The 25823-nt window shown below is 42.5% G+C and overlaps 1 protein-coding gene across 3 annotated transcripts in view; it reads right to left on the minus strand.

The window, feature by feature from the left end:
• The window catches only part of ANKRD22 (ankyrin repeat domain 22), a 39533-nt gene that overhangs the window by 3074 nt on the left and 10636 nt on the right, over positions 1-25823 (minus strand). The window contains exons 1-4 of one of the 3 annotated variants that reach the window (XM_054034234.1): positions 16592-16795; positions 14775-14990; positions 2249-2440; positions 973-1080 (exon numbers count right to left, since the gene is read on the minus strand). In XM_054034234.1, the coding sequence (XP_053890209.1) occupies positions 973-1080; positions 2249-2440; positions 14775-14795 (321 nt within the window). In that variant the 5' untranslated portion in view covers positions 14796-14990; positions 16592-16795. Of the gene's footprint in view, positions 1-972; positions 1081-2248; positions 2441-14774; positions 15114-16591; positions 16796-25823 lie in introns of those variants that run through there. The other 2 variants (XM_054034236.1, XM_054034235.1) reach the window with 2 other exon arrangements.

Genomic DNA, 25823 nt, shown 5'->3' on the forward strand with positions numbered 1-25823 from the left:
CCTCGGAATTGTTACTTGATAGAGACCTGAGGAGAAGTAAAGAGAGAGAGAGATTCCTTCTCCCCTCTTACTCTCAACAGAGAGCCTGAGGTAAGCCTATAAGCCATGTAGGGAGGCTGGGGAGTCAGTCTGCCTATAGGATGTCCTCAGCAGGAGCAGAACTAAGGATCCTGTACCAAAGATAAATCAGATAGGAAGGCAGAGTGGGAGGTCCTGTGTTTCCTTGTGAACTTTATTAATAAACCCAGATCCCAAGAAGGAATATTACTTGACATGTGAAAGCCTATGTCAAATATCAGAGGGGTAGCCGTGTTAGTCTGAATCTGTAAAAAGCAACAGAGGGTCCTGTGGCACCTTTGAGACTAACAGAAGTACTGGGAGCATAAGCTTTCGTGGGTAAGAACCTCACTTCTTCAGATGCAACTAAACCTATGTCAAAGTTATTGGAGAATCTAAGAAGGAGACAGTGAAACAGTAGCTAGCCGAGGTAGCAGTGGTATGCTGTGATGCTTTTAGTAAGGCATGTAATTCTATATTTGCATGCCTAAGATGGTCCAAAATGGCTTCCTTCATGTGGCTTGGCCTTGCATGTATGGGGCATATGAAGTCACGTTGTACAAAGGATGCTTTTTTGTTCTACAATGTGCAGTGGGATGCTAAATGGAATTGGCCTGCAGGCTGCCAGTTAGGCCATAGTTTTTGTGACTTCTGGGACATGTAGAGTGACCAGATGTCCCAATTTTATAGGGACAGTCCTGATTTTGGGGTATTTTTCTTATATAGGCTCCTATTACCCCCCCCCCCCACCCCCTGTCCTGATTTTTCACACTTGCTGTCTGGTCACCCTAGGGACATGTGATGTATGCCTTGCATACACAGATGGTATGCCACTGCGAGGAAGTCAGTGTACCTACAGTGGGTCTCAGGAGGGAAAAATGTAAGGCAAGTCTTTCTAGTTTAGTTTGTACTCACCATGATAAGATAGCCAATAAGCAGAACAGGCATTAGGATGATAATGAGCAGGTAGTCAAGGAAACGAAACCGTTTTCTCACAGCATAATGCAAACATGTGCGATCTTTCTAAACAGAGAAGAAATATCTGTTATTAGCATTAGATGCACAATTATTCCCCTTGTGTATTTCACAACTTTTTGACTGGTTATATATCTGGAGCATTTCTTTTTCATTAATGTTGAAACAAGGACACAGGTATCTTGCTCAACTGACTGAAATACACTTCAGCTGCACAAAGCCACAGTCCCTGAGCTTCACAGGGACGCAGTGTGCATGGGACTGGGGTCGGAAATTGACCTCTCCAGTCCTGGGCCAGGTTAGGGAGAGTAGGGGGGAAGAGTGCACTGCAATTCCCATGTGGCTGTTACTGTAGCCTGTGGGGGCAGAACAGCAAGAATAGCCCCCACTGTTAAGTGTGCCATTAATTCTTAATCTGTGTCATTAGAGATCCCATTGGCTCGCCCCTAGTCATGGGGCAGATATGGAGTGAGGCTGTGAAGGTGAGGGTAGGAGGGGGTTGGAATAAGCAGCCAAACAGAGCTGCTGCAGAGGCAGGGAGAGCTCCCTAGGCCCTCAGGAGGTAGAGAAGCTTCTGGATGGGGTGGGGGAGAGCAGTAAGAGCCTGGCAGCTCTGCTCCCTCTTCCTCGCCTGTGAAAAATGTATTGATCTGCTCCTCCTCTGTAATGCTGCAACAGCAGGCCTGGGAAGGGAGAGAAGAGAGCTCCCTTGGAATTGCCATCCTCCTGGCCTTGGGGGGGGAGAGAGACACAGACAGACAGACATACACACGAACATCCCCTGGACTTGCCCTCCTGCCAGGCCTGGGAGGGCGTGAAGAGCCTCCAAAGCTGCAGGAGGAGCAAGGTGGGTGCAGAACTGTGGTGTGGATGGAGTTGATGTGCAGGCTGGGTCACAGCATTAATTGCTATGAGGCTGCAATGACCAAAAATCCAATTTCTCTCATTTGTTGTCCCACATGCTCTGGGCGTGAGTGAGTTCAAAACTCAGGAGACAGCTTAAAAAAAACCATTAAAACTCACAATTTTGGGGCCAATCTCATGACACTTTTTTAGGTCTGACTTGTGATTTTTTTTTTATTTTGTTTTTTGTTTTTTTAAACTTTTGGGGTTGGCAATACTGCAAACATTTTCCTCCATTCCTAATTGCAAACTGTAATCAGATGTCACTAATGAAAAGAGGGAATTCCTGGGACCCTTGGCTATTGCCACTCACCTTGTTTCTGATGTTCACATCAGCGTTCCATTTCAAAAGGTAACTGACTATTCTGTTGTGTCCCTGTCTGCAGGCACAGATTAGGGGTGTGTCTCCACCAAAGCTGTCTTGAATGTTTAAATAATTGCTATCCTCTTCCAGCAGCAGTTGAACTTGATTGAAGTCATTATCATAAGCTGCCTGGCAAATGGGCTGAGGCAAGGAGGGGAGGAAATGTTAGTGACCCAGGCATTATAGGCCTCAGCCTACGAGGAGCCAAGTACTTCCCACTAGGTGAAATGAGAGTCCTGCTAGCTCCCATTGAAGCAGATGTGAGGTCCCTCAATTCCCACCTTCTGGGATGCGCTTGGCACCTCACAAGCTCAGGCCCTATGAAAAGAAAGAAAGATTAAGGTCTAACTGATAAACAAGAGAGTGTAGATACTAAGATGCACATGGCATGGCCTCGAACCTTATGTACAAATAGTTGGAGAAATCTTACACACACAAATTCAGAAAGAGAACTAAGTTTGGGCCGAGTTCAACTCTCCTAGAATGGAAAGCGTCAAGATTCCCAGGGGCTGCAATGGGAGTTGGATCACTCCCCTAATGTAGATGCATATCAGTGGGAGGTCAGGATTTAAAAGAGTAGGAAATAATGTATAATATTGCAAATCAACACTGTAAACTCTTGCATCAGGAAAAAAAGGGTTAAAATTCCTCAACAGACCCTATAGTACAATTGCTTATTTAAGTGTATGTATGTACACACACACACACACACAGTGACTACCATGCTTTTTAGCATCTTGAAGGACATTAGGCCATTTTATAGGATCATTTAAGTTGCTAGCATTCCAGGAGATCACGTGAGGTTAGTTTAAATGGTTTCTCTAATTTTGGCTGGTTCATTATGGGAGTATGTTGGTGGTCTCCTTCTTCTCCAGGAGTGAGAACAGAAAGAAAGATTAAAAGGGTTGGTTAATTTCTAAGGCCTGGTATACGTTTAGAACTTAGGTTGGCATAGCTATGGCATTCTGGGGTGTGAAAAATCCACACTTGTATGAGCACTGTAGCTACGTCAACCTAATCCCTGCCCCAGTCTAGCTGCAGCTATGTTGGCAGAAGAATGCTTTCATACTGTCATGCGGGGAGGTGGTGTTCCTGAAATGATAGAAAAACCCCTTCCACATCTGTAAACTGAGTCCACACTACAGGGTTATGCCAGCATAGCTACGGGTCTGTATTGTAGACATGGACTACCTTGGTAGTGATTTAGGCTATACAGGAATTCAGATGGATGTTGCAGTGATAGCTACATTCCACCAGATGGTGCCAGGAGATAAATCACAGTGCAAATATGCCTATTTCAATGTAAAGCTCTAATGGACCAGAAGAGGAACGCATCAGGTTTGGCAATACTGTAATAAACCAAGTTATTAATTGCTATACATGTAACTGGAAGGTGATGCTCCAGGAGGAACTGAAAACTATCGCTGTAATTCAGCAATTTCTAAATTCCCCTTCTTGGTGGTTTTGCTTCTGTTTATGTCAGACATTTTGTTTCTCCAGTTTAATAAAAAAAAAAACACACAGACTACTTTAGCCATGCAAAGAGCCCATTGACTTCATTGGAGCTAATTACCATAGTAAACACTAAGAGTTCAATCCTGAAAAATGCTGCACCCCAATCCACTAACCCAGCTAAGCAGGTGCTTACTTTCACATACAGTGAGTAATCCCATTGATCAGAACTGCTGAGTAAGAAGGTACAGTTTTTACATAGTAACTTTTCAGAATAGAACCACACTTCAGGTTAAAATAGAAACTTTTTAAAAAAGAAAACAAGAAAGGATCACTTCACTTCTGTAAATATTGGTCAAGAAGCTTAAATATAAGTAACACAATTTCTTGTCAGAATATATTGGACTTTTTTCTTTTAGCAATCCCAATACAATGAATAGACCTGAATGCTGGTATTGAAATGGCACTATGTTAAAGTGCACTAGGGAACTTTTAGTGTGCTCCAGCAGGTCTATTAGTGTGCAACAGATTAGCGTGTTTCAGAAATCATATCCCTGCAGCATGCATTGCTGCTCTGTGTAGACTTGCCCTGAGAGTACCTCATTTTTTGTAGTCCAGAAAAGAGCAGGTCCTAGGTAGGAATCCTCCCAACATCCTTAACAGTGAAGACTTATGTAGAAAAGTCATTTAGTTTCTCAGCAATGTCCTTGTCTTCCTTAACTGCTCCCTTTAATCAAGTGATCCAGTGGACCTAAAGTTCTTTCACAACTTTCTTCCTTCTAATATACTTAATGTATATCATTACATTACGCTGATGTTTGTTTTACCCCTTTTGCTGTTTACTCTTCAAAATCCATTTAGGCCCTTCTAATTTCCCTACTAATATTGCCTGCTCTAGTTTATGCTACTGTTTATTGCCTTCACTAGGGTCAGATTTCCAAATTTAGAAAGATTTCAGTTTGGCTTGAATAGCCTTTCAAACCTGGGCATTTAGCCATAATGTTTTATTCCTGGCCAGCCTTGTTCTTTTTGTTTGTTTGTTTTTTTGTTTGGCAGTTCAACGTGCCTTCTAAGACTCTATTATTGTTTTCATAAGCAGCACCCATGCCACCTCTAGGCATTTTACTTCCTTTACTTTTAATTTTATGACTTCTTTGACTAAAATTCTCCTTTTAGTGAAATCTTCCTTTCTAAAGTTGTCACTTTTCGGTACCCTACCTCCTCTGAGATGTTGAACCCAATTGTGTCCTGGCCACTATAATTTTGTGGTTTAACTACAGTCACTTCTTGAATTAGCTCCTGTGTGGTGTTTAAGACTTACTCAAGACTCCACTTTCCTCTTGAATGCTCGAGAGCCAGCTGTCCTAAAAAATCATCACTTATCATAGAGAAATTATTTTTGCAGACACTGTCCTGTTGTGCTATTTGACTAGTTTAAAACTGGGTTGTTGAAGTCTCTCATTTAGAAGAGGACAAATAAGATAAAAGTGACAAATAAGGTATGACTGGAGCAGGGACTTAAACCAAAAAAGGGGGCTGGCTGGGTTAGAGTGCAGGCTCTGTGGGTCAGGACATATTCCTGGTACTCTTGCTTTACAATGTTGCTACATAAAACACTTCAGGCTTATTTAAAGTCCACTTCTACTTTGTCTCGGATCTTGTAAATTTCAGCTGTGGCTGTTTCCAGAAAAAGAATGGAGAGTGCCCTAGATAAGGTGAACACCACAAGGAAGTAATTTCCCTAGCGTAGGGAGGTCTGTGCTGTGACAGATATGACAATATCCTGAATAAATATTATGGCATTAAGATTAGCATTACTGAAGTTAATTCAATGGTTTTGGGGTCCACCGTATTAAAAAGGCAATTGTTTGTTTGTGTTGTTGTATGTAATGTCGGGTATGCTAACTCAGGTTATCATCCCTTTGAAGCCACGCCCTGGAGAGGATTCTATATACTAGTTCAAACTGGAGTCTCCAGGGACCAATGGACCAAGGATTTGTGCATCATTAGCCTGGTTTTAAACAGCCTCAGGGCTTCCTTCCTGATCCAGCAAATGGACAGGACCTCCAAGGAGGGTCCCAATTGTTAGGGAAGGGTTGGAGGGACTGAGCCTACTGAAGGTACATAAAACACTGTTCTTGTTTTGAACGGAAGCTGTGATAAACTTGAAACCATAAAGAAACCACTTTTGTGAGGTTTTGAAGGACAGCTCCTGTCAGAGCCCATGTTAGGGTTGAGGTGATCTCTGGTAAGCTTATTTGCATGAGTATAGTTTTGTTTGTTGTTTTTCTCTGTAGTGCTTTTACCTTAAGAATAAAATACACTTCCTATGCAAGCCTATGTGGTAACGAGCAGTTACACTTAACGCTTTGAAGAGAGAGTTCACAAGCCTGCTTGGGCAGAGTCTCTTGCTGAGAACAACACGGTAAAGGAAGGGAACTGTTCAACCTGGAGATATCCCAGGCAGACGGGGGAGAGATGCAATTTCTGAGAATGCTCCCTGGCCGTCACCTCTCTTGGAGACATGCAAGTGACTGATCTTAAGGTTGTATCTTGTCCTCTGTTAACAGGGGGAAAACAATCAAAGAGCAGGGATAATTGCAAGCTGTTCAAGACTAATAACAGTTAACTGCAGGTATTAGTCTCAGGCTTGGTCTACACTACCCCCCCTAATTCGAACTAAGGTACGCAACTTCAGCTACGTGAATAACGTAGCTGAAGTCGAAGTACCTTAGTTCGAACTTACCTTGGTCCACACGCGGCAGGCAGGCTCCCCCGTCGACTCCGCGGTACTCCTCTCGCCGAGCTGGAGTACCGCAGTCGACGGCAAGCACTTCCGGGTTCGACTTATCGCGTCCAGACTAGACGCGATAAGTCGAACCCAGAACTTCGATTTCCAGCCGTCGAACTAGCTGGTAAGTGTAGCCAAGGCCTTAGAGGAAAAGCTAGGGACTTAGCAGAGAGTTTCATCCTCTTACACCTAGAAGAGTAATCTGCCTTCGGGTTGAGGCACACTAGTTGAACAGTGTGATGAACCTTGTATTACTGTTGCTCTGGAGAAATGACTTCAGTTTCCTGGGTTCTTGGTATGATGACTCTCAGCTGTACTAAATTAAGATGAACCTATACAGTCACAAGGCCACAATCACAGCTCTGGGAGAACACCTGTCTGTTTTGCAAAGAAGAGCAGTGGCTGATGTTGGGGATAATTTCCAGGAAGCTTTAGGAAAACTGCACCGATCTGCATGACCAGAGTGCTGAGTTGTAGGTTCTGATCACAGAATTCAAAAGACAACTGACCGATTGAAAGAGGAACTACAAGCCACTTTGGTGAAGGTGGAAAAGTAAGCAACCCAGAAGAATATGGCCCAGAAGGTAACACTGCTCTACAGCCAAAATGCTTCTGAAATAAATGTAGTCAAACTTTACTAATTCTGGGTCGCTGAGAACGAAAATGATGCTTAAAATTGTTGATTGGCTCTAGTTTTCAAGATTTGCTATTGGGTCAGTATATACGACCCTTGACTTGGGAATGGCAGAGGATAAGTGAGTTATAAAGGGAAGGGATCTCAATTTAAACCAGAAATGACTAAAATACATCTTTGACTGGATCTATGAATAAATCTATGACTGGGTTTGGACAGTACTTGCTTTTTAGGCAAAACAATGAATGATGCAATCTGAAGTTGGTATTGCATCATACATGATATGAATTGCATCATGTTATTCCTAGAAGTCATGGATGATGCAATCATAATGAAGCTTACATCACTCTGCTGAACAAATTGCCCTATATCAACTCTAGAAACCATACAGTGTCGTGCTCTCTTATTTGTCAGTGTTTGATTTTGCAAAGGGACACATTTCTGTTTAGCCAAAGTGAGCAGAGATGCCTCATACTTGTGTGAACAGTGCAGATAGCAGAAGTTATGTTTGTGGTGAAGTGACTTTTGCGTCAAAAAAGCACAGTATAACCACTATGGTTAAGAAAGTCTATCACCTTTATTTTGGCTGCACAATTGGAGATCAGGACAAGAGGTGGGTCCCACACATATGCTGCAACACTTGTGCAACAAATCTTCGCCAGTGGTTGAACAGGAAAAGGAAATCTATGCCTTTTGCAGTGCCAATGATTTGGAGAGAGCCAACAGATAATACCAGCAATTGTTGCTTCTGCATGGTGCCTCCAGTAGGGAAAGGTGTGTCAAAGAAGAAAAAGTAGACTGTGCATTATCCAAACATTCCATCAGCTACACGCCCAGTACCCCACGGAGAAGGACTGCCGGTTCCTGATGCACCAGAATCATTCTCACTTGAGTCAGACGAGGAAGAGGATGAAACTTCTGGTCCTGAACCATCAATGTCACAGGACCCACATTTTCTCCCATCCTCCTCCTCTGATCCACACCTCATAACACAAGGTGAACTGAATGACCTTGTCAGGGATTTGGAATTACCCAAGAGTAAGGCAGAGCTGTTGGGCTCCAGACTACAGCAGTGGAATCTCCTGGCAGGTGATGTTAGGGTTTCCACGTTCTGTGACCGTCAAAAGGATCTTGTCCCATTCTTCTTAATGGAAGGTGATCTTGTAGCCTGCAACAACATCGATGGTGTGATGGCAGCCCTGAACATCGTTCACGATCGAGATGAGTGGAGACTGTTCATTGATTCATCGAAGACGAGTCTTAAAGCTGTTTTACTGCATAATGGCAATGTTTTGCCACAAATTCCAGTTGGTTATGCAGTCCATATGAAGGAAACCTATGACAAGATGAAACAACTTTTGAGGTGCATACACTAGGACCAACATCCGTGGCAGCTTTGTAGCGATTTGAAGGTTGTTGCTCTCTTGCTTGGTCTGCAGACCGGATACACAAGTACTGCTGTTTTCTCTGCGAATGGGATAGTCGTTCAAGAGATTCCCACTACATCAGGAAAGATTGGCCACTCCGACAGTCATTGGAGCCTGGGAGGAAAAGTGTTCAGCATCCACCACTTGTTGAATCAAGGAAGATTTTGTTACCACCCTTACACATCAAGCTGGGTCTGATGAAGAACTTTGTCAAGGCCATTGACAAAACACAAGCAGCTTTCAAGGACCTCCGTGGAAAATTTCCAAGGTTAAGTGAAGCTAAGATAAAGGAAGGTGTCCTTGTTGGTCCTCAGATTCGTGAACTTCTTCGAGATGATGCATTTGACCATGCACTGCGTGGCAAGGAAAAGATGGCATGGAAAGCCTTCCAGTTAGTGGCAATAAATTTTCTCAGAAACAACCAGCAGACAATTACAGGTTGTTGGTGGAAAACCTCCTCAAGGCATACAAAAGCCTTGGTTGCAACATGTCACTAAAGATACATTTTTTGCACTCTCATCTAGATTTTTTTTTTTCCACCGAACTGCGGAGCAGTGAGCGACAAGCACGGCGAGTGATTTCACCAGGACATTGCAACAATGGAGAAATGCCATCAGGGCAAATGGAGCCCATCAATGCTTGCAGACTATTGCTGGACAGTGACAAGAGATGCTCCATTAATGAATTCAAGAGACACACCAAGAAGCGCCGAGTAGACACTGAATAGGACTAAACTATGTACATAATAGTTTTTTGCCTTTTGTTTCAGAATCAATTTTATTTATATAACCCTTTTGCTGATTTTTAAAGTGTTACATAAACAGGACAGGTGAAATATTATCATGTAAAGCAACCATAAACACATGAAAAGACCTAGGTTTACAATTTATGATTAAAACTCTACTATCTACACAATATACATAGACATAAAATGTAAAAACTTAAATATCTTAGAAATAGTAGCCAATCAGTTGTTTTAATTGTCATATTTGAATTCAGCACATCAAAATACATAATAAATAGCACATTTTATTTCTGAAGCAGACGACTTCTCAAAAATTGTAGACCAGTGTAATCAGTAAAATGGAATCTCAGGTCACCGAATTTCAGAGAGCCTTTGGGTTAGATTAAAAAAACTTAAACATGGTGGCACTCAGTGTTGCCATGACTAACTTTTAGGACCCTGGAAATATCACTAGGATTCACAACGCCTGGGTTAAGCTCCCTATACAATGAATGGAGAGAGACAGGCATCTCAGAATGGGATTTACAAAAGCCAGCACACGATGTGGCCCTTGCCTAAGCTAGGCAATGGGAGATGCCAAGCCAAGGGATGTGTTAAGCCCGGGCCTCCCTCCACTTGGGAATCTCAGCTGCAAACCCTGTCTTGATGTTCAGCGTCTACACCATTTTAACACAAAGCAAGAAAGGGGGGACGTCCCTCATAACTTTTAGCCCAGTTGTTAGGATGGTGGTACTGCCCCCAGCCATACTGTGTAAACTTGCCCGATCCAGTGGGCCAGATCTGAGCATGCATACTATATTGGGTCCTGTAGGCAAAGGAATGCCTGTCTTCCCCCCGCTTGTGCATTGATCTGGGCTTAAGCATCCAGGTGCCTGGTGTGGGGCTTCAGTGCACATGCTCAGAGGCAGAAATATAAACTAATTTAGGGAATTTTCACTGCAAAGATTCACTCACTGAGTTTAGAGGCCTGCAGAGTTCAGGGGCATCTGAGCAGGGGTTTTGTGAATCCCAATTGGACCTGATTGTGGGATTTAGGCCTAAAGTGGCAGTTAGTTTCTTAAATTCCTTTGTGAATCTAGCCCTTGGACTCTGAGTGGCCAGGAACAAAGCAGAAACCCAGAAGTGGGAGCTGTAGGTACTGAAAACATCCACAAAACACACTAGACTCCACTGTTGCACAAAAGGAGCTCAGCTCAAAGCAGGATCTGAAGAAGACCCTGGATAATGAGGCAGAGGCATTTACAAGCTGCGACCCTGTGAAGGAACTGAGTTGTACTTCAGACAGTCCCTCTGCCCCTCTCCTTAAGACAGGTGTCCCCGAACTTTCTTCCTTGGACTGAAGCTGTAACTTAGGTCAGTTTACAGCCTCAGCCAGTTTCCCCTCCAGCTGGTCCTTTTCCCCCCAATCAATGCTTTCACCCTCGGCTTAGGACGGTTCAGCAGGTAGATCATCTTCTGAGGGAAGAGACAGAATATATAGTCATCTTCCCAGAGCTTGTCCCAATTGGCTGGGACCAAGGGGAACCCTCCCACCTCCACTCTACAAGGTTCCTGGTCCCTGGCCCTTAAAGAAGCAGTAGCCTGGATTTCCCCTAAGCCTTAACTAGTCCTCTGGGACCATAGTCCTCTCTCCCAACACCTACTTCTGCCTTCTATAGGTCTTCATCCACTCTAAAAAGTCCCAGAACTTAAAGGGGGACACCACAGAACTGATGTTGACTGACCCTTGCATCTAAGAGAGGCAAGAAAGGAGAAAATGCTTTTCTCTAAAATAGCAGAAGTCCTTACACAAGGACATGGTATTTGATCCAGATGCCTGTGAGGGGTGCCTGTGTGTTGTGCGGAACAGGCCACTCTGTAGAATGCTGCCTGCCCTTGATTCTATGATGTCTGCAGTGACTTGTATGACTTCCTTCTATTTGTTGGAAACCTGTAAGGGTAGTGCTGAGGCAGACAACGGTCAGCACAGATCCTGCCACAGTAACTGGAATAATCTAAAAAGGGGAGCATGGATCCTCAAGAGCTTGATCCAAAGGCCATTGAAGTCAGCGGGAGTCCGTCCATGGACTTACTGGGTATTGCATCAAGCTCTCAACAAATTGAACTTCTCTAACCAAAAATACTGATGACAGTATGACAGATTTTGCTCATCAGTCTTAAAGCATTTGGTTAAATCAGAATGTGGTGGTCCTGGAGCTGATCTCTAACTTATGAATTCTGGATCTTGATCTGGTTATTGGGATGTTTACTGCATGAATGTATCGGCTTAGCCTAATAGGGTGCTGTCAGGTAAAAACAAGCAGGAAGCAAAAAAATGGCTGCAGATAAGCCACCCTTTGGCAAACACTTGGGGGTTGTTCTGAGACAATATCATTAAAAGAAACAGGCCTGGAACTATAGTCCTTTAGATCTCTCATCCGTTTAAAAATGGACTGTCTCCGAAAGGGCAGGTGTTCTGGCAACTGTCAAAGTTAGACTCAGGACTCATAGTTTGTCAGACCACTCTGTTTTATTAGCACAGCGCTCTGCTAATACATTCAGATAATGTGAGCCTCCATGCAAGATTCAAACAGTCTTATTTATACAGATAAAAAGGTGCGAACTAAACAAAGGGACAGAGAGAGCAAAATTGTAAAATATGCATGGAGCATAATATGCATATCCTGCTTCCTTGTTAACTCTTATCGATCTAAGACTAATGCTTCACCAATTGCCCTTAAGTGGCAAGTTAAGCAGTTAATGTCTGCTTTCCTGCCCCCCTGGCTTGCAGCATTTCTCATTTCTACTTAAAGGTACATACAGCATTCTTTAATTCATTCTATTTCTTTAATAAAATTCATTTCACTTTCACACAACCCATATGTGTACATGTACCTTCCAGGGGTGTTTGAAGAAGGCTAGTACTGTACAGGTTACCATCAAGGGTAAGAACAATGTGCCTGTAGATATGTTTGTTTTAAATTATCCCCCCCCCCCCCGCCTTATTCTTTGTTCCTACTGTGATCAATAAGTACATTGATTTAAGAAGGTTGATCTGATGACTGTATATACCACTAGTCATGGACTCCTGAAGGGAAAAGTCACAGGTGCTGAGCTCAGTTGGACTTGCTGGGTAAGCACAGTTGACGCACGGGGTGCTGTATCCCAGAGTGTTGTGCTTAAAGTACTGCACAGGATTTTTTCAGGGGGAATAAGGCAGAACGCCACATTTATTAGTAATACATGTATTCATTAACACTGTATTATATGCATATAATATATTACACTTACACTCACACACACACACAAACACACTCCGTCTTGTTGTTACCAATTAGTTGCTCCCCTTAACTTCACTGGCCAGGTGAGTTAGATGGGGGAGGGGGTGGAGCCGGGCTTCTGCCGATCCGGATCAATGCTCCCATGTTGACAAGACGAGACCCGGGGTCCTTTGCAAGACACCTCACTTTTATAGCAGCTTTCCTCTTATGCAAATTTATACCGGATTCAAACTCTGTGTCTGTGTCCATTGGTCCTTTGTGCTGCTTTTTTTGAGTGTTGTCCCAATGCTGCAAAGAGGGTGTTTTCAAAAGAAGGTGCTTGCTTCTAACCCCCGAGCCCGTGGGTATGTCTGCTTGTCTTTAATGAGCCCACTTGACACGTTTTATTGTCCTTGGGTCTGGCTCCCAGCCCCTCTCCAACAGTTGAGGCTGTCTAGAGGTGCTGCCTTCCATGCCTTGCTCATCCACACCTCATTCATTCAACAGGGCAATTGATTAAGAGGGGGGGGGGGGAAGAGCTCTTGTTCTACTGCTAGCAAACAGAAATTTTTCTTCTATGTTATTCTATCCTTAGGGGCTATAATATTATACCAAGGGCAATGCAAAATTTTTAAATGAAGCTTTGATACAAAGTCCCATGAAAACAGAGGTCACACGTAGGTAGACCCACCACAAGGTTATATAAAAAGGCACAATGTAAAGTCATATAAAAATTATCAGAGATTTATCTACAAGAGTCTCATCTAAGAGTGAGAGAACTCGAGAATACTTCCCCTGGGCTGGAAAGGGCATGAGGCCTGACACCTAAGGAAAGGGCATGAGGCTTGAAAGGGTATGAGGCCTGTACTCAGAGTGGGGACAGCGGTGCAGCTAGTCTTGTAACTGTGACGCAGAGTACAGATAACTAGTCTCTCAAAGTTGCATGGGATTTGTAAAAGTATTTCATAATTTCCATTTGCTCTTATAAAATGGAGTCACTTCCCACAAAGCATAGATACTGTGTTCCAGAAACTCCATTGCATTAAATCTAACTCAAGTTGTCATGCCTATTCTACAAATTAGGTGAGAATCAATGTTGAAGAGAATAATTGGAAAAAAAAACAATTATTTACACCATTTCTGAAAAATCTGGCAGCATCCCAACTGTCCTGAAACTATAACTTGTCACTCATTTACATCACTGTTCATTTATATTAGTCATGTAGGAGCCCTACTTTGCAAAGAAAATTACTCTCTAAAAACACATTCTACTGGAAAAAAGACTAATGAATTTAGAGTTGTTTATGAAAGAAATAATTACACTGACTCTGCTCTAATTAAACATCTTAAACGTTCAGTTTTTGATGTAAAAAGCATGAGAAAGTTCTGTCAGAGTAGTAAAGACTTTAAAAGGAAGATGTTGTAAATGTCTGTCTTCTACACCTTTGAAGTGGAATGAAGTCGAACCGGTTAGTTGGGTTATGAACATGTGGAACTGAATTATATATACATTCAAGTGCCTCATTCCCTTTAATTTGAAATAGCGCTTTACTTTTTTAAATGAAAACTTTATTGCTTTTCCACATGTAAATTTAGTTTTTGAGAGGCATGTACATTCTATGCTATATCCAGCGGGAGAAGCCAATCCATTGTAATCAGAGTTTAGGGAGCAAAGGAGAAATTCAGCTCCTTGTCTGTAACTATGGAAAGCATTTGACCATATATGTTATTCAGCACTCCTGCTAAAATCAAGGCACCCTCCCCCCTGCTGTCTCCCATTACCGACGCTAAAGTGTGGGTGTGAGGAGAGAACTCTCTTCCATTCAGTAAAGAGAAATGGCCACTGGATTTGTCCCTTAAGGCAAGAGTTTACCAACTGTGTTAGAACTAAGCCAAAGTGGCCACTCAGTCGCATTGCCTAACATGTCAAACAGAACCCCAAACTGCTTTGCTCTGAATGCAGAGCTGTAGCATACTTTAACTTAGCTAACACCTTCTTCTCTGAAAATGAAACAACCCATGTAATGTATGTATTTGTACAAAAAGTACCCTTAGCCACATGTAAAGTATTGTACTTTAGACAAGATGGGGTTTTCAATTCCTAATATGAGCCTGTCAAGGAAACCTAAATCTCTTGAATATAGATCTTCTACAGTTTCACATACCTCATAAGAAATGACCACATACCTCTGAATAAAGTATCCCCATGTCTGTTCTTTGGAGCTTGCCTGAAGTCCTTTGTAGCTCACTTGACCCACAGATTTTCTTGACTTTCAGTTGCTCCTGAGTTTGTTTAAAGTGGATTAAAATTTAATCTCAAGAGTCCTTTGGCGGAGTGATTTGAGCCATGAACAATGTAGGTATCTGATCTTTTCCAAAACTTCGCTGGTTGTAAGTGCTTTCCTAATCAGGGAGTATGAAATGATGCCATTTTCAAAAGCCCAACCCAGTGAGGCAAACGTGAGAGTGTGGGTTTACTGCAAGGCTGACACAAGTAGTACAAGTTACAACAGCTAGAAGTATTTTGCAATAGCAGGTTCCCTAAATGGAAAAGGTTAAACTAGCCACAGGGGAGAAGACAAATTGCACAAGAAAATGAATGAAGAAACGTGAGACTTCTAAAACAAGAATTTACAGAACTAGGTGTGAGATTATCACCCAAATAGTAAAAAATGGGACCCTAGAACATAACAGCTGTGACTGCAGAAAATGAGATTAAAGCTATCAAGAGTGGTGTTAACGTACCCATTGAAAGGAAAGTGCAGATTTGCTTTATCAGATAAATACGCTTCCATTAGTACACAATCACAGAAATCAGAAACAATGAACCTAGTCTATCCACTGCTAAAATGGGATTTCCCTGTAGTACCTTTTTTTTTTTCTAGTTTAAGCTACATTTCTAGTTTTAATATGGTCCAACTCCCCAAGGGCCTATTCTGTCATCTGGGCTGGATGCTTCTAGGGAAAACAGTGATCCACTGTTACATCCTGCTGAACATTGTATATGTGACAGTCTGCTCTTGGCTCAGTGAAGCATTCTATTATTGCCTACCTTGTACATTATAAGTGATCTTTTTCCCCCTAAGAAATATTGAAATGTTTGTCCTCTTTGTAAAATCTTTGCATTTGTTCATGCTGGTGTTCTTTCCTGATGGACATTAGCAACAGCTCAGTTTATGAATAATTACAAACACTTAGCTAAAAAATCTTCATATCTGGAATATGTCCCATTCCAATAATTTTGGATATGAAATCTACTTCCAAGCACCCTCTGGGTCCCATCTTGAAAAAACATATGAATGGGAGCAACTTGACACATGAGTAGTCCTGTTGACCACAATTGGACCATTCATAATTGTATTTGTTTGCAGGATTGTTTTTATATCCCCTAATCTTATTGCCTGCATTGAATCTTGTTTCATATAAAAAAATACAAGCACATAAGTTAGTATCAATACAAATCATTTGCTTTTCTGAATCATTCCTTAATATTTTTAACATGAATAAAACAATGTGACACACCTAGTAAAGAACACGTGTGGTATTCCAGAACAAAGATTTCTAGGGGAAAAGGTGAGAAAAGCAAAATCATTTGTTGTCCAATGCAGTATAAATTCAAACTGCAATACAAAAAGCGATGCTGAAGACTCAAGTAGTGACTAGAGATGACACCTAGGTGCACACATTCAGCAAAGGCTGGAAAAGGACTTCAGGTTGCAGTACAATAACTATCACTTATAAACTGATGATGTTGTATGTAGTGCTTTGCAATAACTAGGGAAGGCAAAGAATCTGCCCTGGGGAACTTACAGTAAAATGATCGCTGTCCTTCACCGTTACCAGATTCTTCACAATTTAAGTATCCCATATCTCTGCAAACTTTTTTATATTCCCGGGTGTGAAATTTAGTCACTGAGCAGCCACAGTGATTTTTGGTGCAGGAACAAGGAAAACTAAAAAATTATCTACCCTTCTATATGCCCAGGATAAAATGAGACACTCACCTAATCCACAAACAAACAGTGCTTTTCTGTGCCTCTTGACAGCAAAGGATGCCACCATCTTCTCTGAGAGCAGCCTGGCTTCAGTCCCTTTAGGAACAATGGGAGATACTGGCCATCTTTGCTAAGGGCAGCTTGTGGCTTCAGTCCCATTGAGAATAAGAACAATGGGTGATGCTGACCATGTTAAAAGAAGGCACAATTCTCTCTGATTTTTTTTTTTTTTAATGTGCTAGGAAAAGGAAAGTGAATATCATGCGTCAATGCAGATTGTGGTTAGAATTTGTGTACACGTTACGTAAATTTCATACTGCACCTAGAGTTTGAAAAGGCATAATTAATGAGTAACTAAATCAATAAAATAAATACTTGATTTCTTCCTCTACTGTTGCACTCCCCTGTGCCCCTCCCTACTCCAGTTCCTGGCCCAGTTCTCCCCTCCAGTGCAAGGTATAGATGAATATATGAACCCATGAGATTAATATGAATCACCATTTATTTTAAAAGCTTAAAATAACTGTTTCCTTGAAAGAATTACTTCTCTTTTTTGCTATATGGGGCTGTTGCTCACCCTTTTTACATACTGCTGTAAATCTTTTGGAGCAATGACACACTGTGTAAGTGTTAATATGGGAGGGGGGCATGAAAATAGGGTGGAGTTGTAGGATGACCATGTGTGTTCATGTTTCACTAGTCACATCTATATCAATCTGTGTAAACATTCTGTTTCTTGACCTTCAGACAGTGAACAACACCCACCTTTCTTTAAATTATGCAATGTAACAAATTGTTCCACTGCCAAAGAGCTTGAGAACAAGCTCCTAGATTTTTAACTCTCTGGGAAGGACTGTGTACCTGTGTGAGATGGAAGGGTCCCCCTAGCCAAATGTAACCTAGTCATTATAACCCTGTGTGGATCCAACCAGGCTTGCCATAACAATTAAGAAAATCAGGCCCATTATCTATGATCAACTACTACTGAGATAAGTAACTGCTTTAAAATTCAACTCTCCCATAGTTTTAAAAGAATTGGCTGGGGAGATGTCTCAGAACTATTAATGTTCATTTTTAACAAATTTTAGAGTACTGGGAAAACTCCGGAGGACTGGAAGAAAGCTAATGTTGTGCCAATATTTAAAAAGGATGACTCGGGTGCTTATAGGCCAGTTAGTCTGCCATCAGTCCTGGGCAAAATCATGGAAAGGCTGATATAATATGCAATCAGTAAAATATTAATTCCCATCAACATGGCTTCATAGACAGTAGGTCTTGTCTAACAAACTTGAGATATATATATATATATATATATATATATTTTTATGAAATTACAAGTTTAATTGGTTAAATGTAATTGTGTTGATATAGTATACACAGCCTTCTGTAAGGTATTTGACTTAATGCATGACATTCTGATTAAAAAATTAGCACTATGCAATCAGATGTTTCTGGTGAGGTTTTGCAGGGGTCTGTATTTGGCACAATGCTATTCAATATCTTTACCAATGATCTAGAAGAAAATATGAAATCGTCTCTAGTAAAATTTGCAGATGACACAAAAATTAGCCTAATGTTGAATAATGATAAATCAGTTATACAGAGCAATCTAGATCATTCAGTAAGTTGGGATGATTCAAACAACATATGTTTTAAACAGGCAACTGCAAGGTGATACATCTAGGAGCAAAAACAGAGATCCTCAGAGGTATTTGGTATTGAAATCAATAGAAGTTAGGAGAAAACTAAAAAGCTTTTGATGATCTGGGCCAAAGAATGTAGATCAGACTTAGAGAACAGAGCACTTTATTCTGAAAAGCAGAAACTCTGAAAAAGACCTAATGGTCATGGTGGATAACTATATGAAGTTATATATATTAAGTATCAGAGGGTAGCCATGTTAGTCTGGATCTGTAAAAAGCAACAAAGAGTCCTGTGGCACCTTTGAGACTAACAGACGTATTAGGTCCCAGTGCAATGTGATGGCTAAGAGAGCTAACATAATCTTTGGATATATAAAGAGAGGAATATGGAGTAGAAGTAGGGAGTTAGTATTACCTCTGCATACACCATTAGTGAGATCATTACTGGAATATTGTGTTCAATTCTAGTGTCCAAACTTTAAACAGGATGCTGAAAAATTACAAGGAAAAAGCTAAAAGAATAATTTGCGGTCTGGAAAACTTGCCTTTATAATAAGAGACTGAACTCCTTTAGTTTATCCAAGAAAAGGTTGGATAAGTTGATCATGGTCCATAAGGACTGACATGGGAAGATTTGATAGTAAACAGCCTTTTAATCTAGGAAACAAAGGCATATCAATGACAGAAACTGAAGATGACAAATTCATATTGGCAATATGTTGCAACTTTTTAATTGTGAGGGTAACTAACCATTGAAAAACATCTAGGGATGTGATGGATTCTCCATTACTTGAAGTGTAGAAATCAAAATTAGATGTCTTTCTAAAAGATATGATATAGCTGAGCTAGAAGACGGGCTTGATGCAGGAATCACTTGATGAAATTCTGTGGCATGTGTTATGCAGGAGATAAGACTAGAGAACCATAATGGTCCCTTCTGGTCTTAAAAATCTAATAAAATGGCCCCCTTTCTGCACCAGTCATTTCCAGATTGCAGAAGTCTTCAGTAATTTCTCAGAAAGAAATGAAAAGGAAAACAACCATAGTGGCTGGGGCTAGGAGAGGCAGGGGGGACTTTTTACTTTAATTAGTTCAGCATTTGGCTTTCAGTTCCTAAGAGAAGCTGTGGATGCTGTCTCCAAACTGAACTGATAACAGCTCCGTTGTCATTAGTATTTCTGTTTCAACTTCAAGTCTTTGGCTCTGCTTGAGTGTTCCTTTGGCTAATTATCCTGTTGAACAGAAATGAACAGCACCACCTGGTGTGCAGTTTGGGAACAAAAATGAGATGTTTGTCATTTTTAAGACTGGTGCACTTTTACAAAGTAGTATGTGTACATTCTGAAGTATGAATGGAAAGCTTATAAAGGATTCACTGAGCAGGCATGTCAAGTTAGTAAAGGATGCAAGAAGTCAAAGTTGTTTTTTGAGTGTAGAACCTGTTTAAACACAAACCTGTTAAAAGAATAAAAATTGTATGGTGATCCATATATCAGGTTTCAGCTGTAAATGCTTAACTTTTCAAAATGGGCTGTATGTTGAAGGGTATATGTTCAAATAGCTGAAGTCCAGCCTCCCTTTTTTGCACATGCAATTCATGGCCTCAAATTTAGTCCTTGTACCTAAGACTGCCTGAATTGTGCTGTTAACCAGGAACTTAGAGGGGCAGGAACTCTGAGGGCATGGCTACACTTGCAGATGTAGAGCACTGTGAGTTAAACCCGCCTTCAGAGAGCTCAGTAGGAAAAGCGTTGCAGTCTGTCCACGCTGACAGCTGCTTGCGCACTGGCCTGGCCACATTTGAGGCACTTGCAGTGGCATTGGGAGCGGTGCATTATGGGTAGCTATCCCACAGAGCACTTCTTCCCATTCTGGCGCTATGGCTTGTCGGAAGGGGGCGGGAGGTGCAGGGCATTCTGGGTCCTGTCCCAACGCCCCATGATGCATCGGTTCACATCCCAGCATTCCCTGTGCTTCCGTCCACAATTGGTGCCATCTTTCAATGTTTTTTGTACTGCACACTCTGTCTTCCCTTTCGGTCTGCGAGAATGGAGCCCGGATTGCTGAGGAGTATGCTGACGAGTCTCACCAGCACGTCACATTTGTCAGTCAAGTTATTCCTTAGGATCCAAAGTGACAGTGAGGGCTCAGACAATGATATCGACTCAAGTAATGCATATGACACGAGTTTGCTTGTGCCATTCACAGACATGTTCATCACCGTGGAATGCCATTTTTGGGCTCGGGAAACAAGCACTGAGTGGCGGGATCACATCGCCATGAAAGACTGGGATGACAAGCAGTGGCTGCAGAACTTTCGGATGAAAAAAGCCACTTTCATGGAACTGTGTGAGGAGCTCGCCCCCACCCTGCGGCGCAAGAACACGAGATTGAGAGCTGCCCTGACAGAGGAGAAGCGAGTGGCTATTGCAATCTGGAAGCTGGCAACTCCAGACAGCTACCGATCAGTCACTAACCAGTTTGGAGTGGGAAAGTCAAACGTTGGAATCGTGTTGATGCAAGTTTGCAGGGCCATTAATCGCATCCTGATCAGAAGAACCGTGACTCGGGGAAACCCATTTGTGCAAAGCCAGCCACAATGTCCTGCACATTACCCAAACTGTGGAGGGGCGATAGATGGGACGCATATTCCAATTCTGGAACCAGCCCACCTAGCCTCTGAGTACGTTAATTGGAAGGCGTATTTCTCAATGGTTCTCCAAGCGATTGTGGATCACCAGGGCGTTTCACTGACATTAACGCAAGCTGGCCCGGAAAGGTGCATGACACACGCATATTTCGGAACACTGGCCTGTTCAGGAAGCTACAAGCCGGGACTTTTTCCCCAGACCAGAAGATCACCGTAGGGAAAGTCAAAATGCCCATTGTGATCCTTGGAGACCCCACTTACTCTTTAATGCTATGGCTCATGAAACCCTACACAGGGAGCCTCGACAGCAGCAAGGAGCAGTTCAACAAGCTGAGCTGGTGCAGAATGTCTGTGGAGTTTGCTTTTGGCCGTTTAAAGGGCCGCTGGCGCTCTCTGTATGGGAAGCTGGACCTGGCCAAGGACCGCACCCCCGCAGTTATATCCGCATGCTGTACCCTCCATAACATTTGTGAAGGGAAGGGTGAAAGATTCACTCAGGCATCGAACACTGAGATTCAACACCTGGAGGCTGAATTTGAACAGCCAGAGAGCAGGGCTATTAGAGGGGCCCAGCATGGGGCTGCAAGGATTAGGGATGCCTTGAGGGAGCAATCTGAGGCTGAAAGCCACTAGTAATGTCTGGTGCCCTGCACGGGAGTGAAGTGCAGTGGTTCCAATGTTAGCAGGAATCTGTGTTTGCTATGCTGACTTGCAGTGCCTGTTTCTTTCTTGGGCTAATATCTTTTACTTTATGCAATAAAAGAATGTTTTCAAAGCCAAAAAATTCATTTATTGAAATGAAACACAACTGCTTGGGAAACAGAAAGGGCAAGGGGGTGGGGTGGGGAACGGTACAATCACAGATTTGCATATTCTTGTCTGGAATGCTGTGCAATGAGTGCTGCACTTCAGGATGGCTATACTGCATGGTGATGGGGTTGAGTGCAGTGGGTAAGAGTCGTAGTTTCCAGGGTTGGGTGGTGAAGCTACAGGTGATGGAGGCAGCTGGTGGCGGTAAGAACCCAGATGTTGGGGAAAGTGGGTTTGAGGTGGAAATGGGGGCACAAGGGAAAGCGTTTTGGTGCAAAGGCTGAGGGGGGGCAGGCGGGCGCGTTAGTGCTCCGCCTGCCTGGCTACGAGCACCTGGATAGAGTCCGCTTGGCGCTCCATTATGCTTATCAGCCGATCCGTGCTTTTCTGCCGGAGCACTGTGCTTTTGTGCCAGTGCTCCTCATTCTGCTAATGGATCCTTCTTTCACTCTCCTGCCACTCCTGCACTTTTTGATTTTCATTACATGAATGCTGCATTACTTCATGCAACTAGTCTTCCTTGCTGCTACGTGGCCTCTTCCTGATTCTTTCGAGTGTTTCGGCCAGTGATAACATGGACGGCTGAGATCTCAAGGTTGCATCTATAAAGGCAAAATGCAACACTTAACAGAGTCAGCATTGTTCAGACCAGACAGAGCAATGATTCCCCCGTACTTAAGGGCAAGTACAGTCTACACAATAGCATAATTTGCCCGTCCCAAAGCGAGCGCACATAAACCCATGGGAGCCCCAAAATGGTGAGTAAGCACAGGGTCAAGCATGACTGACTGTTTCACTGCTGTACTGTCCTCTGGGTTTCTGTGCCTTGGGGAGAGCCAACAGCAGCAGGGGGTCCCTATACTGAAGACTGTCTCTACATTTTCCGCAGGAGATCGTCCCGGAAGATATCTCGCTGCTGAGGGTGACCTGGGAAGCAAGGGAGGGTCTTCTACTACAATGTGGCTTCCACCCTGGCCCATATGCAGCTTGCCTGTGTGCAGCAATGGTCCCCCCGCCCCTCACGGCACAGTGGCGCGGACAAGTTAGCCTTACTGGGACAAGGACCACAGAGGTTCTCCCGAGAAATCTGCGCAAGCGCATTGCCCAAGTTCTGGATGAGACCTTTGAAGAGATCACTGAGGCCGATTACCGTGATGTAAGAGAGCACATAAACGCCCTATCTAGGCATGCATGCAGTCCTAATCCTCCTCGCCCCAAGAGCCTGCACCAAATAACTTCCTTCCCAAAATAAGAGCCGCTTACCGGGAACCTTCTCTGGTGTTTGTCCTTCCCCAAGCACCGGCTGCCACGACTGGCTACCTTCTTCCTGGCTTGAGAAAAGCTCCTAGCTGCATGCATCTAGGGATTCTGGGGTGCCTTCCTCCTCCTCAGCACCCTCGCTCCCACTTTCCTCCTCCTCCTCCTCCTGCCTTGTTGAACTGGGCTCTCATGCGTCCATGGTGGTACTCGGAGTGGGGGTGGGGTCACCCCCAAGTATCGCGTCCAGCTCTTTGTAGAAATGGCAGGTCATGGGGGCAGCACCAGAGCAGTTGTTTGCCTCGTGGGCTTTGAGGTAGGCATTCCGCAGCTCCTTCACTTTAATCCTGCAGTGCAGTGCATCCCAGTCATGGCCTCTTTCCATCATGTCCCTTGATATCTGCCCGAAGGAATCTTAATTCCTACAACTAGTGTGCAGCTGGGACTGGACAGCTTCCTCCCCCCCAAACACTGATGAGGTCCAGCACCTCGCCATTGCTCCATACTGGGGATCGCCTGGTGCGTGGAGGCATGGTCACCTGGAAAGATTCGCTGAGAGCACTCCACGCCTGGCTGAGCAAACAGGAAGGGGATTTTCAAAATTCCCAGAGAATTTAAAGGGTGGGTCTGACAGTTGGTCACTTAAGGGCAAAGTGATGTAGAGTTCAAAGTGATGACCAGAGTGGCTAGAACAGGCATTGTGGGACACTTCTGGCTGATCAGAGTGCATTAATAGGACAGGTTGTCCACATTGGCGCTGCGGCGCTCCAGCGGGGGTGCATCAAACGTTATTCCACTTGCCGAGGTGGAGTACCAGCAGCGCTGTAGCTGCGGAGTCAGAGCGCTCTACGTACCTTGCCAGTATGGACGGGGAGTGAGCTAGTGCGCCCGGGGCTCCTTTATTGCGCACTAATTCACAAGTGTAGCCAAGCCCTGATTTGCAGGTATAAACTACCCACAAAAAAATAAGCCACCCTTTTGAAAATGTGGCCACTTGATTACTTTTCAAGATTTGCAAAATAAAATTGATATCCATAAAAAGTCAGTCTTTCAGATACATACACATTAGGAATTTCTTGCAAAAGTTTATCATTTGCTTACTACTCCTGAAACATCTGGTTACAAAATCGTATCTTTAAACTTAGAGTCCTATTCTGTTTCCAGTGTAGTCAATGGGAGTAGGACTGAGAGCCTAAATTGTCATATAGTTAGTATAGTTAATCAAATAATATGCTCAGTGAATTTTTCATTACTCACTGAATACATTTTAAACTGGTATTTTTTTGTTTTATTTGCCTTTCTCTATAGCTAATCAACTGCTGTTTCTCCAACAATGTATTTGACAAGTAATGGCAAAAGTAATTGACTGCATTATTTAATTACTGTTCTTTATCTAATCAATTCCAATTATAAATTTTCACTTGTAGTTCTTTCTATCCAGTTCCATAACCTATTTCTATAATTGTGCAACTTCTAGTGTGGCAAAGGCCCAGATCCTCAAAGGTAGTTAGGTGCCTAGCTCCCATTGAAATCAATTGGAATTAGGGGTTTAAATACTTTTGAGGATCTGGGCCTAAATCAAAAGATGGACAAGTCTCACATGTTACATAGGACAGTATTCATCACCCAGTTTTCTTACTGACAACTACATAAGGCAGCATGGACAGCTATCAAAATGCAGAAAGCTGAACTATCAGACTTTGATTAGTGATGGTCGTGTCAAGTAGATCAAGATATTTTCTTTATTCTTCTATGCTGCCAAATTAACACATTCATTTGGAGGAAATACTATGTTCTGCACAAAAATTCATGAAGACCGTATTAACATTAAAGATTGATTCAATAACATTGAAATTAACAAGAACTAAAGAGCAAGTAAATGAACATAAAAAGGAAAACTGAAATCACAGCTCCCATAATATATATTTCTGCACCACTGGAAGGATTCTTCCCAATTAAATATCAAACTTTGGTTATCTGCCATACTTTTGAGAGCCACATTTGAAATGGTATTTATTTATTTATTTATTTTAAATAGATGGAATCCCATCAATTACTTTTTGAGAAAACATGGGTGAGAAAAATACATATTACATAACACAATTATGTGTTGTAATTTATTGTTCAGTTTACTCCTGTATGTGTGTAACTATATCTTTTAAGTATTCCTTTTCCCCCTTTTTACTTGCACTCTAAAAGGCCCAATCCTGAAAATACTTACCCACGCTTTACTCATGTGAGTAGTCCCTTTGCTATCTCGTGTGAATAAAGTTACCCTGATATATGTTTAGAAGATTGGGCCCTTGCTATGTAATTAAATGTACAATAACCACAGATAACAAATAGTGTAGTTCAGCCTGGTTTAAAAAAAAAAAAAAGTTACAAGATTTGTAACAGGTGAAGATGTCTGTCAAATCTCCAAAGGATGGGCTATGCCAAATTTTGAACTCAAGACACTTCCATAAGCACTGTTGCATATCCTGACTCAGCAGAAGGTAAGCATTCATCTTCTCATAGGACACACAAAAATCTCTCACACTCTGCAAACCTGGATATCACTGAATCTCAATTTTGCATAAGCATCTCTTAATTTATTATTGGGAAATAAAGAGAGGGGATTTTGCATACAATATATAGTGATGATCATACAAGAGGATCTGTACAAGCAGACCTTGACAATCAAACTTTATTTGTCTCCAGCTGGATGTCCAAAAACTGAAGCACACAATCAGTGGCTGCTTTTTAAGCTTGGCTGTTAGATTCTTTCGTACTCTAAATTCCATAATTTAAAAAACAAATTCCTCTTTTGATAATATATATATATTTTAGACCTTTGAAAGCTGATTTAAGGGCAGTGAGGATAATGGAGAAATAATAAGCA

This window comes from Malaclemys terrapin, chromosome 7 (assembly GCF_027887155.1).
Source record: "Malaclemys terrapin pileata isolate rMalTer1 chromosome 7, rMalTer1.hap1, whole genome shotgun sequence".
Classification (NCBI taxonomy): Eukaryota; Metazoa; Chordata; order Testudines; family Emydidae; genus Malaclemys; species Malaclemys terrapin.